Raw genomic sequence first — 19,484 nt, 5'->3', positions numbered from 1 at the left:
CTTCAATTAGGTTTATGTATCTAGTTTGTCAACTAGTTTTATCTGATTTCATTTTATGAGCAATCCTCTATGTTGATTTGAGATCTCGTATTATATTGGTTGGTTGACCTAGATCACCTACATGCAGTTGCTCGATGCTTTGGAGCTCAGCAGGCTAACCATGAAGACCGTCAAGCAAAATCTCTGGTGGGCTTTTGCCTACAATATTGTAAGTTTATGCATCATATAAACATAGCTTTCTTTTTTTTTTTTTTTGTTTGATTTGTTTTCTCTTCTAATTAGTTTCAGTAGTGAAACTGCATATGAAATAAGCACCTAGGAAGAGAAGGTCATATGCCTTTGTTTGGAGGTTTTTGCCCGTTTAAAAGGAAATTTAAGGCAAATATCAGTTTCTTCCTCTTGATGGTATGGGATGATAATGGAGTTGGGTGTGAAACTTTATTTCCCATATGATTGAAAAGAAGATTCTGAGGCTAATATTGGGTTTCAGCCCTCAGATATTTTATGCCTAAAAGGGTCTAGTTTCCCAACTTCAAGTTGGTAATACTGCTTTCAACTTCTTGAACGTATTTGAAGTTTATTTCCTAATAAGGCAAATTTGATCCAGTAGCATCCAATAAGCCTAGTAACACCACCAATAGACCCACCAGTCCACGTGGATCAACCCACTACCTAGATGAGTGAAGTCTTTATTTTGTGTTTATGCGTCTACTGTGTCTAAATTACTGTTATTCTATAAATTGTAGTCATGTTTTCAGTTTATAAATGTCTTGTTACAAGCATGTGGCTTTGATTTGCCTCAAGGGTTTAACTAAAAGAGATATATATAGTCAATGGCTAGATTGTAAGGTCGCTATAGGCTTGTATATAACTGAATATAAGATTTTCGTGGTGTCATCTTATGCAGCTTTTGCCTAAATTTTCGATGAAAAATGGGTCTGATGCCATTAGTACTTTTGTACAGGTTGGAATTCCAATTGCTGCCGGGATGTTGCTGCCATTAACTGGGACCATGTTGACTCCATCAATTGCTGGAGCCCTCATGGGCTTGAGTTCTATTGGGGTGATGACCAATTCATTGCTTTTGAGATACAAATTTTCCTCAAAACAAAAACAGGTGTATGGTTCATATGCAAATGCCAAGATTCATTCGGAGTCTGATCTTCTTGCGGGCCAGAAAGAGAAAATGGAGCAGAATGATTCTGATTCTAGGGGAGAGAGACGATAAACAGAAGAATATTGCAGCATAGCAAGGGAGAGAGAGAGAGAGATTCTTTGAAATGAGCATTTGCATAGGAAAGGTTAAGATGGAAGAAATGAGCATTTGCAAGAGATCCCTTTGTGGAAGAATGAAAGGGGTAACCTCATTGCTTCTTTCAATACAAATTTCAATGTCCAAGAGCATTGAAATTGTTTGATAGATGATGATATTGAGTTAGAAGTAATAAGGGCTTGTTGCTTTTTGACTTTTGACCCAACTCAATTATCCTGGCTGATTGATGCCTAATAATGTGCTTTCGATGCCTTCGAGGGTTTTCATATATACATGGTCCTCTAACGGTGATTATTGAAAAAAAAAAATTAGTTATGTTATTATTGAAATTGTTGACCTGTGACTGTCCGGCTGTATGCAACTTAAAAAGCATTGTAGCCAACAGTAGATAACAAAAAGGACAACTTTAGAGTGTTTCCAATTTATCTGCTTGGCATAATGGGGTAACTTTTCCATTCCTTTTTTTCCTTTGAGAATCAAGTTCTTTTTCTGTTATTTTCCCATGCAACAGCTGATTATTTAGTGTATAAAATCCATTCCTCTTCCCTTAGTAATCACCAACGAGTTGAGAATCAGTCTCATATCACATTGATTATTGAGACAGGCAAAAAGATAAAATAAAATCTAAAATCTAGTGAGAACTTCACTTAAACACCCTCGAACTTTCTCGAACTTTTTCGTTACATTTGTAGTTATTTTTTAAATTTTAAAAACTCTCAATTAGTGAATTTATTTTTCAATTTTATCTATCTATTAGGATTTTTCATTAAATGTTGTCAAAAAAATCTAAAATACCCTTGTTATTTTTAGAAGAAAATATATTATTTTATTTTCTTATTATTATTATTTTTTTTTTGGAAAGATTCAACTTCGGATTTTTTTTTTCTTGAAAATTTCGTTTAATCTTGACCGACGCCTAAATCATTGGATAGGAGGACGGTTGAACCACATGAGGTTCTACCTGAATCTTTTGGGCGGACGTACGGCCACCAGACGGGACGTACAAGCTTTCTGGGCAAATGTACAGCCACGAGCCTGGATGTATGGTCAGAGGTGTTCCAGGAAACGTCACTTTGGCAAGTCGTCCAATAACCTCTATTTTCATGTTCAAAGATCATTTTAGTTCGATTTAAAACTAAGGAAAAATTACAGTTTACCCCCCTAAAGTTGACGGCGTTTTTCAATTTGAACACCAAAGTTTCAATTTTTGCAATCTACCTCCACAAAGTTCTAATTTTTTTTCAATTCAACCAATATTATCTCAAAATTTTCATATTGCTCCTGATTTTTATTTTTTTATTTATATTTTTTATGAAAAATAAATAAATTTGAGGCTGTAAAAATGGCCAGATGGCCAAAGGAGTGGCCGTATATTTTTTTAATTTTTTTATAAAAAATAAAAATTAGAGGCAATATGGAAAGTTTTGGATACAATTGGTCAAATTGTAAAAATTTGGAACTTTGGAGGAGTGAATTGCAAAAAATGAAAATTTCGTGTTCAAATTGAAAAACGATGTCAACTTTGAAAGGGTAAACTGTAATTTTCCCTAAAACTAATAATAGGTCTTTTATCAGTATTCAAGGTTATGAAGCATCAAAGAAATTTTACGGAAAAACCTTACGACCAAGGTGAGTACACAAACTCACATGGATGCTTGTTGTTACTTTTTCCGCATTGCACATCTATTTTATATATATCAAACATGCATATTTTACAACTCTCTTGAAATACATTTTGGAACTACTGTGAACTCTTTTTTGTAAAAATGTGTGTTCATTTATAAAATAACAATGATGCATATACAACTATGCATGTAAAAGACTAAGCTTACTATACAAGTTAACTTTTATGGTCAAATGTGTGTGTGTGTGTGTGTGTGTGTGTGTGTGTGTGTGTGTGTGGTGACTTTGGATCTAATGGTTTCGTGACCAAGACGTAGTCATTCTCTATTGGATGGTCACTATAGGACAGACATCATTAGTGGTGTGGGATACCTGAGATGGGACTTGGTCGTTCCACTAATGTTATGTATGGTAGTGTACAATATTCGGGGCACCGATGTTGTATTGCAGGTCCCTTGAGATAGTGCCAACCCTACTATAAATTAGTAATATCTCAGGTAGACAATACGGTTGAACTATTACTCTTACTCATAATTATAAACAAATCTTATATCTATATCACATCCATGATAAAACTGTTATCTCGTAATGTAGCATGTGCTTTATAAACAACCGAGCTCACCATTTAATCTTAGGTACGTCATGTGCATTTATACTCACTAAGTCATCAGACTTACCCTTGTATTATTTCCCTTTTTTTTCTCCATATATACAATTATGTTGTTATAGATAATTTAGCAGAAGATCGAGACCGCGAAGCATCCGGTTTTGTGGAGGATTCGACCCAGTAGATGCTTGAAGACTTATTGCAAGCTTAGGCGAGTACTCATGGTAACTAGTACTGTTGAGTTATATTGTTGACCTAAGAGGTTTGATGTATGGTTGCATATTAAGGTATAGCATAGATCCCTTGTAATGATAATATGTATAGTATGATTTCAGCTACTTTGATGTTCCGTAGTAGATGCTCTGGCTGTAATAATTAATGTTTAAAGAATCTTGATGTTTCCGATGTTTAGTATCCTCTGTTTTTGAGGTGTAGAGGTCCCTAAGTCTTATTCGGAGGGGAATAAGGTTGGGAGACAAACCGTGGAATTAATTATCAGTTAATTAATTTTCGAGGCGTTACAGTTGGTATCAGAGCAGTTGCTCTTCGAGCCATAAGAATTGATCTGTTAAATATTAAGTCTAGATTTATTAGAGTTTTTGGCTCTGTGGACTGTAGGAAATGATCTATTAGAGCATAGGATGGATTAGATGTATACAAGGGATACAAAGTTTTGAATCTTGATGATCTTGAGGATGTTGGACTTGAGGGTTTTAGTAATTCAATATGGTATTAAAGGTAGGACTAGGACCACTTTAATGATGCAACTTTGGGGATTAGGAATGATCTACACTACGATAGTTACTTAAGGTCTTAAGCTTAGATCTACATTAGGTCTTTGGATACGGTTGTAGTGGTTTAGGCCCTTAGTAAGGATAGGTTTGTGACTAGGTTTGACGTCTTAAGCGAGGCTTAACATAGCACTTTGAAGTAGGGGCTAATGATCCTTGTGACTGCAGAGATGCCACGGTACGATGACATTGGGACCAACGATGGTAAGAGGCCATCCCAACCCAATGAGAAGACGAGGAATGTTCTGGACTCCACCCAAGCATTGGAAATGGTGGCAAGTCTTCTGGTGGAGGCTTTGGTCTACGTACCAGGAGAAGGGACTCCGAGTGGAAGCAAGGGTTGCTCTTTCAAGGAGTTTTATGAGCATCATTTCCTGATGTTTAAGAGGAATCTGAACTCTGGGGAAGCGAGTGATTGGCTTACGAACTTGGAAGAACTGCTACGAGTTATGGATTGCACTGAGGAGCAAAAAGTCAAGTATGTAGCCTACAAGTTCTCTGGAGAAGCAAGGCTATGATGGTATGTGTTGTGCAAATTTATTTAACTCGCAAGTGCACGAATCGATTGTAGTTTAATGGATTGCAAGTGCGAGGTCGATCCCACAGAGAATTGTATTTTTGAAAGAGTAATTTATATCTAAACTAATTAAATCCTAATCTAGTTCCAAAAGGGTTTTGATTTTTGAGTTTTGAAAATTAAAGGATAAACATAAACTAAATAAAATAAGTAAATCTAAGGATAAATGTACTAAGGTTTGGGAATTCACACTCACCAAATCATAACAACATATTTTATGTTCATCAATATTAATCCGAAGTTCTCACAAATTAAATCATAGATATGTTTTACTATACTTCAAAGAATTAATCAAAACCATCCCATGTATCCATTCATTGACCAAATCACAAAAGAAATCCAAATTAAATTGAAACACCAGATGTATCCGTAGAACAAATCACAAGGGATATCCAATTTTTATGAGTTAAAAGCCAAGCAATCAATCATATGAAATTATCTCAAATCATCACATGTATCCTTGAATCACAAGAGATATCTAAGAATCACTTCATACAATTGATTAGAAGTAAAACAATTGAAATATAACACTCAATAAAATCAGAATAATAAAAACTTACATAAAAGTGATGTTGTTCTTCATCAGTGAGGCTTCATCCCTAACCTTAGTTGGAAATTTAGCTCCACATAAAAATAAAATCTAAACCTAAACCTATGCCTAAAGAAAAACTAAACAAAAGAATTTTGCTCTCTGGGATTGTGTCCCTTTTCTTGAATGCAAAGAAGTCTATTTATAAGCTTATAAAAGTCCTAGAAGCCCTATTAAACCTAGATAATTCGGAGGTCTGTCTTCCAGTCAAAATAGAAGTCTGAAATCGGAATAGGATTCGTTCAGATTTGTGTCTCTTAATTGTGGGGAGATTTTGACATAGTAACTGTACGAATTAGTAAAATACTATTTCACAACAAATTGTAGTACTTTGAGTTAGCTTTCCAATTCCGTTTGAATCACTTCAATCCAATATTTGAGAAGAAAGTTACAGTCAAAATACTGAGACATGTACAAAATCTGAAATTGAATCTGATCCGAAATTTTATCCAATCTGATCTTTAATCTGATTTAACCTTTTCCTTGGATTTGGTTGAACTTAACCACATCATCTAGGTCTTCTCAAAATATGATTTCTTCCAAACTTTGCATTTTTCCCTTTAAAGCTGTAGTTTTTCTTTAATGACCTACAAAACACTAAAAACACAAAACTAACACAAAATATTAAATAACGACACAACTAAAGGATTAACTAATGTAAATAAAGGGGTCCAAATATGCAATATTTAGCACTTATCAAACACCCCCAAACTTACATTTTGCTAGTCCCTTAGCAAAACAAAACGACAAATAAAATGAAAGCAAGAAACATAAATCCTCTTTCGTGTGAGAGACGATTGCATTTAGCATATGCAACAAGCCTTTTAAACCCCTAAGCATCCCTAGTGGACGAGTGAAGTCTCGTGAGGGATTAACATGAATGATACCCACAAACATTGTGCACTATGTTGTTAACAAGAAAGAAGTTTCACATGAACCATGGTTCTTATTCATGAGCAAACTTAAAAAGACAAACACCATCATAACAGTCAAAAAAAAATCCAAAATCAAATTACTCATAAATGGACAATTGAGACCTCATATGTTCTGAAATGTGTAAAGTGTAATTAGTACATAATCATGAAGCTTTCAGTTTAAACTCAAGATAAGTTCCATAAAATTTGAAAGAATCCCTAACAAATGAAACAACCGAGGCAAGATATGCATTTTTTTTTTTTTAATAGGCTTTGCAATGTCTAACTCCCTTAAGCTTTCTAATTGACTCATGTAACAAGTGTTAGGCCAATGACTCCCAAGCCAGGTGGCTTTAGGGCACTAGATGCAGAACATCTCTAAGGGCTTATTAACTTAAGTGAAAAAGGCTACGAAGTCAGATTAGCCATATCATAAATCAACACTGAACTTCACACCTTTTGACGCGAACACTCAATGCTTAACGAGGCAAGAGGTCCGGTTACTCAGTGAAAAACTCAACATGATCTTTATTTTCTTTTTCCTTCTCTTTTTTTATTTTTTATTTTTTCTTTTTTTTTTTTATTTTTTATTTTTATATATATATCTTGCAAGCCAATGGTTATTCATCAATAGGTCATCCAACAAATCTCAAAGAGAACAAGCTTAAGCTCAAACATCATACCTCACAGAAAACATGTTAATGTGCTCATAAAAATTTATTTCAAAACAAGTGAAATCTCTTTTACCCAAAAATAAGTCAAAGGACTCAAACTTCTAATGACATAATGATGATGTTCAACCCTTTAAGCAAGCTAATGAAATGCAAATCACAGTTATAGTTTAACTCAAACTTGACAACAACATAGCACAATTTTTCTTTTTCTTTTTTTTCAAAATTTTTAACACAAAATGATAAATAAAAATAAACAAATAAGAACAAAAATAAATAGACAAAGTGTTTTTCCATACCCCCAAACTTGAATTACACATTGCCCTCAATGTGTAGTATAGAAATACATTACCGGAAGTAAGGAAATCTAAGTGTGAACAAGGCCAGGGCATCCCCCAAACTTAAACACCAAAACACCTGTCAACAAAAACTAACAGCAATATTTTTTTTTTTCACAAAAACAAAACATTAAAAGATTAATTGCTGTTAGAAACAAAAACAAATAAAAAGAAATGCAATATAATGAAAAAGGAAAGAAAGAATTTGTGGAGTGAAGTGCAGAAAATAAACTGGAGGAGAAAACTTTACAGCGCTTCCCCCTATCATGCGGATGTCCAACCAATCCCTTCCACCCCTTTTTCTTCAAAACTGCATACCCCTCTAGAAGGATATTTCGCCATCTTATGTAGAATTTCTTACTTCGAAGATTCTTCTTAGGAAAGTGGTTCCTAGATTTGTGTGCTTGTGTGCACAAGTCCTTGAGTATCTTGACATAAGATGGCTCTTTGAGACATTCAGGCGATGAAGCTTTAGGCTCTTGATGTGTCTCAAGAGGGACAATGATACAGGCATGAGCTTCAGTACTCACTTTCATGTCACTGGGCAAATTAGGATCCATTGGGGGCTCACTATTCTCATGGTGCTCAACTTGCTCCTCTTTCTCTTCCTCCTCTTTGTTATCCACAATTTCTTCACTCTCAAGTGTGATGGTGACTTGGGCATGCTCATGATAAGAATTTTTGGAATTATCCTCATCAATCATGTAGTGCCTTTCAGCCATCAGCTGACTTTGAAGCTCTTCTTCCTCTATTCTGTTTAAGCCAGCAATTAGATGACCGATCTGTCCTTCTATTTTGATCATGGCCTGCTTAAGTTCTTGTATGTCTCTGTTGTTAGCCATGTTGGAATTCCTCATCTTCTATACAGCTTGATTGGTGAAACCTTTTAGCTCTTGTATATCTTGGGAATTTCTCATGGTAGTATTCTTCATATCTTGTATGTTCTTATCCATTTATTGCATGAATACTTTCATCATGTCTTCCAGTGATGATTGTGGTGCAGCGTGTGGCACTTGAGTGATAGACTGATAAATAGGAGGTTGAGCTTGATGATCGAACTGCGGATATTCTGAATGATGCAATTCATCAAATTGGTAAGCATAATTTCCTGTAGCCTGAACTGATCATAAGAAATTGGATTGGTTGCTCTAGTCCAAGTTACAACAATTGAAATTTGAATCAAACCCCGGGCTGGGGAAACTAGTGTTCATTTGTTCATATGAAAAGTTAGATCTAGATGCTCTGATTTGGTCTAATTTGTCCCATAAGTCGTTGAGCTCAGCTTGCAGATCTGGACAATTGTTTTCTTCACGATAAGGATTGAAACAATATGAACATGGTTTATGTGGGTAAAAATTTTGAGGGTAGTTGGTAGGAGCTGGTGTCCTATAACTAGGAGAGGCATTAAAATCATTAAAATGAAAATTCATACTTCCCTCTCACTTTTTAACATGCAAATATCCCACATAAAACAGTACCCATTTTTATTTTTTATTTTTAAATAATAATAAAAAACAACTAACTAACTAAAAAAATAAAACTAAAATTTAAAAACTCACAAAAATGACCAAAAATAAATTTTTGGCAAAAATCTACAGAACTGCTGCAGTTGTTGCCTGTGCTGTAGGGCTGCGCGGAAGGTGCTGCGGCAAAACTGTAAAACAAGCCAAAACAAAACAAAAAAAAAACAAGAAAAATCTTTTTATTTTTATTTTTTTATTAGTAACACGAATAAAACAAAACAAATTGCAGAAAAATAAAATCCTAATTATAACTAGTAGAAGAATAAAACTAATTTAGAAATAAATTGGTTTAAAAAATTGAACAATTCCCCGGTAACGGCGCCAAAAACTTGTTGTGCAAATTTATTTAACTCGCAAGTGCACGAATCGATTGTAGTTTAATGGATTGCAAGTGCGAGGTCAATCCCACAGAGAATTGTATTTTTGAAAGAGCAATTTATATCTAAACTAATTAAATCCTAATCTAGTTCCAAAAGGGTTTTGATTTTTGAGTTTTGAAAATTAAAGGATAAACAGAAACTAAATAAAATAAGTAAATCTAAGGATAAAGGTACTAAGGTTTGGGAATTCACACTCACCAAATCGTAACAACATACTTTATGTTCATCATATTAATCCGAAGTTCTCACAAATTCAATCATAGATATGTTTTACTATGCTTCAAAGAATTAATCAAAACCATCCTATGTATCCATTCATTGACCAAATCACAAAAGGAATCCAAATTCAATTGAAACACCAGATGTATTCGTAGAACAAATCACAAGGGATATCCAATTTTTATGAGTTAAAAGCCAAGCAATCAATCATATGAAATTATCTCAAATCATCACATGTATCCTTGAATCACAAGAGATATCCAAGAATCAATACATACAATTGATTAAAAGTAAAACAATTGAAATAAAATACCCAATAAAATCAGAATAATAAAAACTTACATAAAAGTGATGTTGTTCTTCATCGGTGAGGCTTCATCCCCAACCTTAGTTGGGAATTTAGCTCCACATAAAAATAAAACCTAAACCTAAACCTAAACCTAAAGAAAAACTAAACAAAAGAATTTTGCTCTCTGGGATTGTGTATATTTTCTTGAATGCAAAGAAGTCTATTTATAGGCTTAGGGAAGTCCTAGAAGCCCAAGTAAACCTAGATAATTCAAAGGTCTGTCTCCTAGTCAAAATAGAAGTCTAAAATCGGAATAGGATTCGTCCAGATTTGTGTCCTTTAATTGCAGGGCGATTGTGGCATAGAAACTGTCAGAATTAAGAAAATCCTATTTCACAACAAATTGTAGTATTTTGAGCTAGCTTTTCAATGCCATTAGAATCACTTCAATCCGATATTTGAGCGGAGAGTTATGGTCAAAATACTAAGATATGTGCAGAATCTGAATTTGAATCCGATCCGAAATCTTATTCAATCTGAACTTGAATCTGATTTAACCTTTTCTTGGATTTGGTTAGACTTAACCACACAATCTAGGTCTTCTCAAAGTATGCTTTCTTCTAAACTTCGCATTTTCCCTTTAAAGCTGCAGTTTTTCTTCAATGACCTACAAAATACTAAAAACAGAAAACTAACACAAAATATTAAATAACGACACAACTAAAGGATTAACTAATGTAAATAAAGGAGTCCAAATATGCAATATTTAGCACTTATCAGTATGCTAAGAGGAACTCAGTAGTGATGGAATTAGGAAGAGAGGATGCTAATACATGGACCCGATTCAAGGAAGAATTCTATCGAGAGTACTCGTGGGCTTAAGGATGACGACACCCCAAGAGTCGCGGTTCAACAAGAAACAGAGTCGTTGGTGCAATAGGTGTGCCAGGCTGCATTTTGGGAAAGGCAAATCAAGGAAGAATTTGTGGTACCGATGTTGCAAGGTGGGACACTTCATTCGAAACTGCAACCAGGTCAAAAGGAATGGTATTGGTTTACTTGGAAGGAAATGATGGCAGGACAAAAGATAAGCGTAACCACTAGAATTGTTTAAGGCATGCGGGTTCGCTTTGTTTTGGAGTTAGGGACTGGGTTGCTGAATGTATACTTAGGCATCAACCAGTTGTATTTTGTTTTGTACTTGCACTTGATTTGGAGTTTTGGACCTAAAAGTGTAACATTAACTAAGAGTTTTATTAATGCGTGATGCTTGTTACACTATGTCTGATGTGTTGATGATAAGATTCATGATTTTGTTAATTGCCCATTATAAGGATGTTAAGGCTTGATATTTTTGAACTTGGACTTTGGTAAAGGCCAATTGGTGAATCTTGTTCCTTTGGATCTTGTATGCATGGATTACCTAATTTTGGGTTGCGTATAAGCTAAGAGATTCTGAGGATCTTTCTATACCTGAATGGACTAAGGAGTTCTCGGGTGCAGTTGTTTGTTGAGACAAAGGAGGTGGCTATAGCTAATTTGAGGATTATGATCGCAAGATCATCCTGGCAAGGCTAATGTAGTAGCTGACGCATTGAGTAGGAAAGGCGATGGTAAAGCTTGCCATTCTTGAAATTTCTCAACCCTAGTTGGTTATGGAATTCGCTAGGATGGGAGTAGAAGTGGTAGATGAGGGTGTGCCTACACGCTTGTCTAACTTGGTGGTTGAATTGGAATTGCTTGCTAGAATTAAGGCCACTCAGTTGGAGAACCCTGAGTGCACAAAGATCAAGCAGTTGCTAAGGCATAAGGGTTTTGCCTTAAGGATGATGGGTTGCTCACCCATTTCAAATAAGTGTGTGTCAGAAGACAAAGGACTAAGGAAGGAGATCTTGAAGGCTCATCATTCTCTGCATATTGTACATCCCGAAAGTACCAAGATGTACAAGGATTAGAAGAGAACGAAATTGGAGTTTAGTACTGATTTCCACCCACAGACGGATGGTCAGTTGGAACGGACTAACCAAATCCTGGACCACATGTCACAGGCTTGCATGTTGGAGTTTAGAGGTAGTTGGAGTTAGTACCTACCTTTGATCGAGTTCGCTACATGCGACTGTTGGAATGCTGCCTTACTGAGCACTTTATGGACGCAAATGTTACTCGCCCTTGTACGAGGACAATGTCGGAAAGAGGCAGATGTTGGGGCTTGAAATGATTCAAGATACTCGTGACAAAGTGCTTATGATTAGACAAAGGATGAGTTCATCCTAGAGTCGGCAGAAGAGCAACACCGATAATCGAAGACGACCTTCGAAATTTGAAGTAGGACATCGTGTGTTCCTTAAGATATCATCGATGAGGGGAATGATGCAATTTGAGAAGGAAGAGGAGATTGGCATACAGGTTTGCCTTATCCCCAGACTTGCTGGGAACACATGATGTTTTTCATGCCTCAGTATTAAGGAAGTACATCGCTAATCTATACTTAGTGGTGGAGTACGAACCTTTGAAGATCCAAGAAGGATTGACGTACAACGAGGAGCCGGTGAAGATCATAGATCAGAAGAAGCAAGTGCTACGCACCAAGACAATTCCTATCATTAAGGTATTGTGGCATAATCATGGTGAGAAGTGGAGTAGGACTATAGGACATGCAGAACCGTTATCTGCATTTGTTTGATTATGTATGACTCTTTCTGGATTTCTCAAGATTATACTTGGACATTATACCTATTCCTGTTATGGTTAAAGGGATAGCCGAGTAAGAAAGAGTTTGTTTTCCTCTATAAGGTTATGGCATAGATACCTACCGATTCGGACTGTATGTGGAACTACTCATTTTGTGAGTTGATTGACTTGGGTGTCGAGATTGATGAGGACTGGTACGATGTAGGAAACACTGAGTATGATGTCTTTCATGTCTTTACATTGAGGTTCAATGATTTTATTCGTATGGTTAATTTATTTTGGATTGTATGCCTATCCGTTACGATTATGGGTAACCGTTACATTTGGATTGTATAAGAGTAGTTGATTAAGATAAGTTTGCTTTCGGCTAGGAAGTATGGCATCATGTCAAAAATACCCATAGGCTTGACTCCATGTGGAGCTACTATTGTTTTGGTGAATTTAGGGGTCATCAAGTTTGATGATGGTTGATATAGTGTGGGTAACATCAACTACGACACCCTTGGTGACTTACAAAGCGATTTGGTACAACTTGTGAGGATGCTGACGTGGATCACTTTATATTGGACAAAGGAGCTTAGTGATAGAAGAACAAATGGGATAAGATTTTTCCAAGGATGAGGCTGAGCACGAACCTTATATGACTACGAACGTTAAGGTGATGTTACTATTTCTTCATGTGTTTTAGGGCTACGAAATTTCGAGGACGAAATTTTTATAAGGAGGGGAGAATGTAGTGACCCCAAATAATTAACTAAGCTTAGATAGCTTAGTTAGAGGGTTAATTTGGGTTTTGGGTCACTAAGAACCGTTGGAGGGGCATTTTGGGATTTGGACTTTCGGACCGGATGTACGCTAGGGCTGCCGGACGTATGCTTCTGTTTTTAGTGCAGACGTATGCATGGGGACCACCGTACGTACGCTAACAATAGTATGCCATACTCTGCAAATAGTACACGGACATACGCTTGGGACAACATGAACATATGCTACTTTTGGAATACCCCATAATACCTGGACGTACGATACAGCCTTTGGACTGTTGTGTAAATAGTACCGGACATACGCCTCAATAGTACTCAGACGTCCGCTACTTTTTAGAGAACTTGGTAGCACCCTCTACTATAAATACCCTCTACCCTCAACGTTTTACACACCCAGTTACGCCCCAAGCTTTGTGAAAATCCTCTTGTGAGTATGTTCTTGTGGGTTTTGTGAGTCCTTAGAGAAGGAGAGGTGATTCTTGGAGGTTTTGGCTTTGAGGAGGTAATCTTCTACGCTTAGTTTGTTCCATAGGCATTATGCTTTTCATAGTTAGCTTAGTTGGTAGCTTCTAGTGACGTTGTTACCCTTAATCTTGGTTTAAGCATAGCCTAGCGTTTAATTCTTGTTGGGCATATTTTCTTTTGCATGCAGGTGTTGTTTTGAGATAGGAGGTCCTAAGAATCCTTTTGGTAGCTTTAGAACCATTTTGGGATGATAGGAAGACGGTTGAACCAAATGAGGTTCTACTTGAACCTTTTGGGCAGACGTACGGCCACGAGACCGGACGTACAAGCCTTCTGGACGAACGTACGGTCACGAGCCTGGACGTACGGTCAAAGGTGTTCCAAGGAACGCCACTTTGGCCAGTCATCCAATAACCTCTGTTTTTAGGTTTCAAGTTCGTTTTAGTTGGATTTAGAACTAATAATAGGTCTTTTCTCAGTATTTGAGGTTATGGAGCCTCAAGGGAATTTTACGAAAGAACCTTACAACCTAGGTTAGTACAAACTCACATGGGTGCTTGTTACTTTTCTCACAGTGCATGTCTATTTTATATTATATCAAACATTCATATCTTGCAACTCTCATGAAATAGATTTTGGAACTACTATGACTCTCTTTTGTGAAAATGTGTGTTGATTAATAAGATAACAATAAGGCTTGTAAAACTATGCATGTAAAAGACTGATAAGATTAATTGCATCATATGACATGGTACACCGGTACGTGCTGGATAACGGCCATGGGCTTACTATACAAGTTAACTTTATGGTCAAATGTGTGTGTGTGGTTTTGTGACCAAGGCACAGTCATTCCCTAATGAATGGTCACTATAGGACGAACATCATTAGTGGTGTGGACCACCTAAGGTCAGACTCAGTCGTCCCACTAATGTTATGTACTATAGCATACAATATCCGTGGCACCAGTGTTGTATTACAAGTCTCTCGGGATAGCGCCAACCCTGCTGAGAAGGTGTAATATCTCTGGTAGATCATACGGTTGAACTATTACTGTTACTCATGACTAGAAGCATGTATTATATATATATCACATTCATGATAAATTGTCATCTCATAATGTTGCATGTGCTTTATAAACAACTAAGTTCACTATTGAATGACGGGTATATCATGTGCATTTATACTCACTAAGTTGTCGAACTTACCCATGTATTATTTCTCTTTTTTTTTCTCTATATGTATAGCTATGCTGTTATAGATAGTTTAGTAAAAGATCGATATCGCGAAGCATCCGGTTTTGTGGAGGATTCGACCCGGTAGATGCTTGAGGACTTATTGCAAGCTTAGGTGGGTACTCATGGTAACTAGTACTTTTGAGTTATGCTGTTGACCTAAGAACTTTAATGTATGCTTGCATATTAAGGTATAGCAAAGATCCCTTGTAATGATGATGAGTATAATATGATTTCAGCTACTTTGATGTTCCTTGGTAGATGCTCTGGTTGTAATGATTAATGTTTGGAAAAACTTCATAAAGCCCCCCTGAACTTCTAGCCGTTTTGACAAGCGGCTAGAAGTTCAAGGGGGCTTTCTGAAGTTTTCCCTTAATGAGAATTTGGATGTTTTCGCTATTTAGTATCCTCTGTTTTCAAGGAGTAGAGGTCTCTGAGTCTTGTTCGGAGTGGAATAAGACTGGAAGATAAACCGTGGAATTAATTACCAGTTAATTAATTTTCGAGGCGTTACACACCTCTACATTCTTGTTGCTATGGACTATATGTCCAAATGGGTGGAGGCCGTTGCATGCAAAACCGAAGACCACTGAGTCGTGATCCAGTTCTTGAAAGATGTCTTTGCTCGTTTTGGTACTCCTCGAGCTATCATAAGTGACAGAAGCAAGCATTTTTGCAACATGGTTTTTGAGTAGTTGATGAAGAAATATTTCATAACCCATAAGGTTGCTACCTTATATCACCCACAAACGAGTGACCAAGTTTAAATTTCAAATTGAGAGATCAAACACGTTTTGTAGGAGACTGTGAATCCTACAAGAAAAGATTGGTCTCTATGATTGAACGATGCACTGTGGGCATACCGAATAGCATTTAATACTCCGATTGGCATGTCTCCCTATCGTCTTGTGTACGACAAAGCATGTCACCTTCCGGTGGAGTTGGAGCATCGAGCATACTGGGTCATCAAGTAGTTAAATTTCAATCTCACCAAGGCTAACTCGCAAAGGAAGCTCCAACTCAATGAATTAAAGGAGCTACGAAATGATGTGTATGATTGTGCAATGTTGTATAAGGCACAAATGAAGAAGGCCCATGACCAAAACATCTTGAGACGATCCTTTGAACCTGGTCAGAAGGTTCTTTACAATTCACACCAGCATCTTTTCCCAAGCAAGCTAAAATCTCGATGGACAGGCCAATTCATTATTCGGTCAGTTTCTACTCATGGGGCCATTGAGATTGAGGATCCAAATAATGGCAACACCTTCAAGCAGAATGGACAGCGGCTGAAACCATTCTTGGGATTGAAGAGTCCAGAGATTGAGACAACATTGTTGGAGGATCCTAGTTATCCAGAGTGATCGTCATTTGCTGTGGAGAGTCTAGCTGAAGACTGTAAACTTAGTGCTTGTGGGAGGCAACCCTCGTTCTTTGTATTTTTTTTTTTGTCATTCGATCTTATTTGATTTTCTTGTTGTTTTGTTGTGTTTTTTAGGACAAGTGTCTTACATTCAAGATTGGGGGATGTTCTCCAATGTTATGCCTGAAGTGTTCGTCCCATTCAGTATTGTATTTCTAGCCACATTAGGGACAATATGTCATTTAAGTATGGGGTTGGGAAAGACATAACTATCCATTTCTTTTTATTTGTTGCTGTTTGCGTAAAAAAAAAAAAAAAAAATTGTGTTATGTTGTTGATTAAGCATGAGTTAGACTGTAACTATGGTTTGCATTTCATTGGTTTGTTTAACATTTTGAACACCCTATGTCATTAGGACTCATTTTTGGCTTAGAGAGACTTCACTTGTTTTGAACAGCAGATTAGCATAGAATCTGTGAGGTATGAAATTTGAACTAAATCATGTGTAGCTTGAGATTTGTTGGATAACTTCACCTCTTGCCTTATCTTGCCTTATTAAGCATTGAGTGTTCACGTAAATAGGTCTAAAATTTAGTGTGATTGATTGTATGGCTGGTTTGGCTTCGTAGCCTTTTTGACTTAAGTCATTAAGTTCTTAGGAATATTTTATATCTAGTGCCCTAAAACCATCTGGTTTAGGAATCATTGGCCCAACACTCGTTACATAGGTTAATTAAAAAGCTTAAGGGAGCCGAGCATTGCACAGCCTACACAAAAAAATAAATAAAATAAAATAAAATAAAGTGCATATTTTGACTTAAGCCTTGGTTGTCTTCATCTTATAGGAATTCCTATGAATTTTGAGGTACACAAACTTTGAGGAAATTGAAGCATCATGATTGTATGTTAATCTCACTTTGCATTTAATGGAACATATGTTGTTTCAAATGCCCACTTACGAGTGAATTGATTTTGGATGTCCTAATGATGTGATTGTGGTGTTTATCTTGTTAAGCATGCCCATTAGTAAGAACCATTTTCTTGTGTGGATTCTTGTCAATAACATAGTGCTAAAAAATGTTTATGGGTATCATTGATGTTAAACCCTTACGAGACTTCACTCGTCCACTAGGGATGCCAAGGGGTTTAAAAGGCTTGTTGCATGTAAATGCAATGGTCTTTCCCACGACAGGGGACTTATGTTTCAAGCTTTCATTTTGTTTTTCGTTTTGTTTTGCTAAGGGACTAGTAAAATGTAGGTTTTAGAGTGTTTGATGAGTGCCAAATACTACATAATTTGGCCCCTTAGTTTACATTTCTTAATCCTTTAGCTGTATTATAATCTGATGTTTTTGTGTTAGTTCTGTGTTTTTAGGGTTTTGAAGGTTGCTAAGGGTAATGCGTGGATTTAATGTGAGAAATACCAGTTTTTGGGGAGAAAGCCACCAAGAAAGCAAGGCCCGTCTGGACGGACCTGCACTCGAGCGCATATACGTGCCGCTCGAGTGCACTCCGGTGAAGCACCAAAAAAATAGTCCCTGTCCGGACAGACACATCAGATGCTATTTCCAGCAGCCTCGAAACCCTAATTTAGGGTTATAAATAGCATAATTTTCTAGGGAAACGTTCCAAGGGGGCGCTGTTCAGTGTTTTTCTTCGCTTTTTTGGCATTTTGTAGCTTTGAATACGATTCCCTTTGTAAGTTTATCAATTTCAATGAATTCAATTAGTCTTTTTTTTTTTTTTTTTTTTTTTTGGTAGTCATGAGAGGCTAAGACCTTCAATTAAGGTTGAAGATGAAGCCTCACCATTGATTAGTTTTCACATTTTCATGTAATGTTCGTACAATTCCGTTGTTTAATTTAGTTGTTGTTCTATTTCAATTCAATTATTGAATTAAATTCTTTTAATTGATTGTATGATTATTACTTGTGCAAACATTGGATATTCGGTGTGTTTCATCCGACAAATACATCGAATCATTCAATTTAAATTGGATATCCATTGTGATTCGTAAATTAAACAGATACATTGGATAATTTGGTTTAAGTTGAGTATTTGTTGTGCTTTGTATAATGGATGGATTCGTCGAATGTTTCGATAGGATATTTTTATAAAAAAAAATAGAACATGCATAGGTTTTTATAGTTCTTGGGATGTATGAACAAAACATGAGAGTGTGTTGCTTTAATTTGGTGAGAGTGAATTTTGAAACCTTAGTATTTTTTTGTCATTTAATTAAAGTCAATTTCATTTAGTTTATATTTTTGCAAGAAAAATCACACACTTTTTGGAACTGGGTTAAAGTTTAATTAATTTAGATAGAAATTTGTTTTCAAGTTATAATTCCCTGTGGATTCGACCTTGCACTTGCAAAAGTTATATTGCAAACGACTCATGCACTTTCGAGTGCAATTAAAACTCACAACAATTATCATTGTCAAAATCAGTTGCACACAACGTTGTAAAGGAGAAGACCACAATAGGTCTAATGGTAGCTTTATCAAGTATGTATGAAAAACCGTCGGCTAACAACAAGGTGCACCTGCTGAAGAAATTGTTCAACCTAAAGATGGCGGAAGGGGCTTCAGTGGCACAAAAGAGGTGGAGTAACTACAGAGAGGTAAAGCTTGGGAGTCGATAGAATTATCCAAGGGAAAGAAGGCTAAAGGGTGCAGATGGGTCTATAGAAAGAAAAAGTCATCAGAGAAACTTGTATGGTCGACAGGATTGATAGGGAGGCATGGTGTTATGTCTAAATCAAGTCCTATGCTCAAGTTCAAGAGACGCTTGAACTTGAGTGACACTTGTGGAGTGTGATTGCCCTTAGGGGCTATGGCGAAGACATCCAAAGGAGATTCGTTTTGGTAGACTTGATGGGATTCAAGTCAAGGTGAAGATTGTTGAGGGTAACATGAACCCATTTATTTGCCTAGTGGGCTCGTGCAGTGGCTTCTTCTATTTGGATTTGTAATAGGAGTATTGTTTCACCGACTCTTTCTCCAAGGCCTCCTAGATGTTGGAGTTTGAGATGGACTTGGAGAAGCTTTTAGTCCACTTTGTGTTTGGATTTCTTTTGGGAATAATCTCTCTTATGTGGTAGTGAGATTTTGATGTATTGGGGCTATGGGATCTGAGTGATTTTCTCCTCACTATTTTTTGTACTCCATCTTTT

The 19,484-nt window shown here is 36.5% G+C and overlaps 1 protein-coding gene across 1 annotated transcript in view; it reads left to right on the top strand.

Moving 5' to 3' along the window:
- Nucleotides 1-1,768, top strand: part of LOC132179680 (copper-transporting ATPase PAA1, chloroplastic) — a gene marked incomplete in the record, with an annotated part of 58,227 nt that extends 56,459 nt beyond the window's left edge. The window contains 2 exon segments of the mRNA XM_059592436.1: nucleotides 128-208; nucleotides 965-1,768. Of these exon segments, the coding sequence (XP_059448419.1) occupies nucleotides 128-208; nucleotides 965-1,228 (345 nt within the window).
- Between the last annotated feature and the right edge of the window lie 17,716 nt (nucleotides 1,769-19,484).

This window comes from Corylus avellana, chromosome ca4 (assembly GCF_901000735.1).
Source record: "Corylus avellana chromosome ca4, CavTom2PMs-1.0".
In the NCBI taxonomy this organism is placed as follows: Eukaryota; Viridiplantae; Streptophyta; class Magnoliopsida; order Fagales; family Betulaceae; genus Corylus; species Corylus avellana.
Note: the sequence above shows the minus strand (reverse complement) of the source record. Positions and strands in the feature narration are given on the sequence as shown.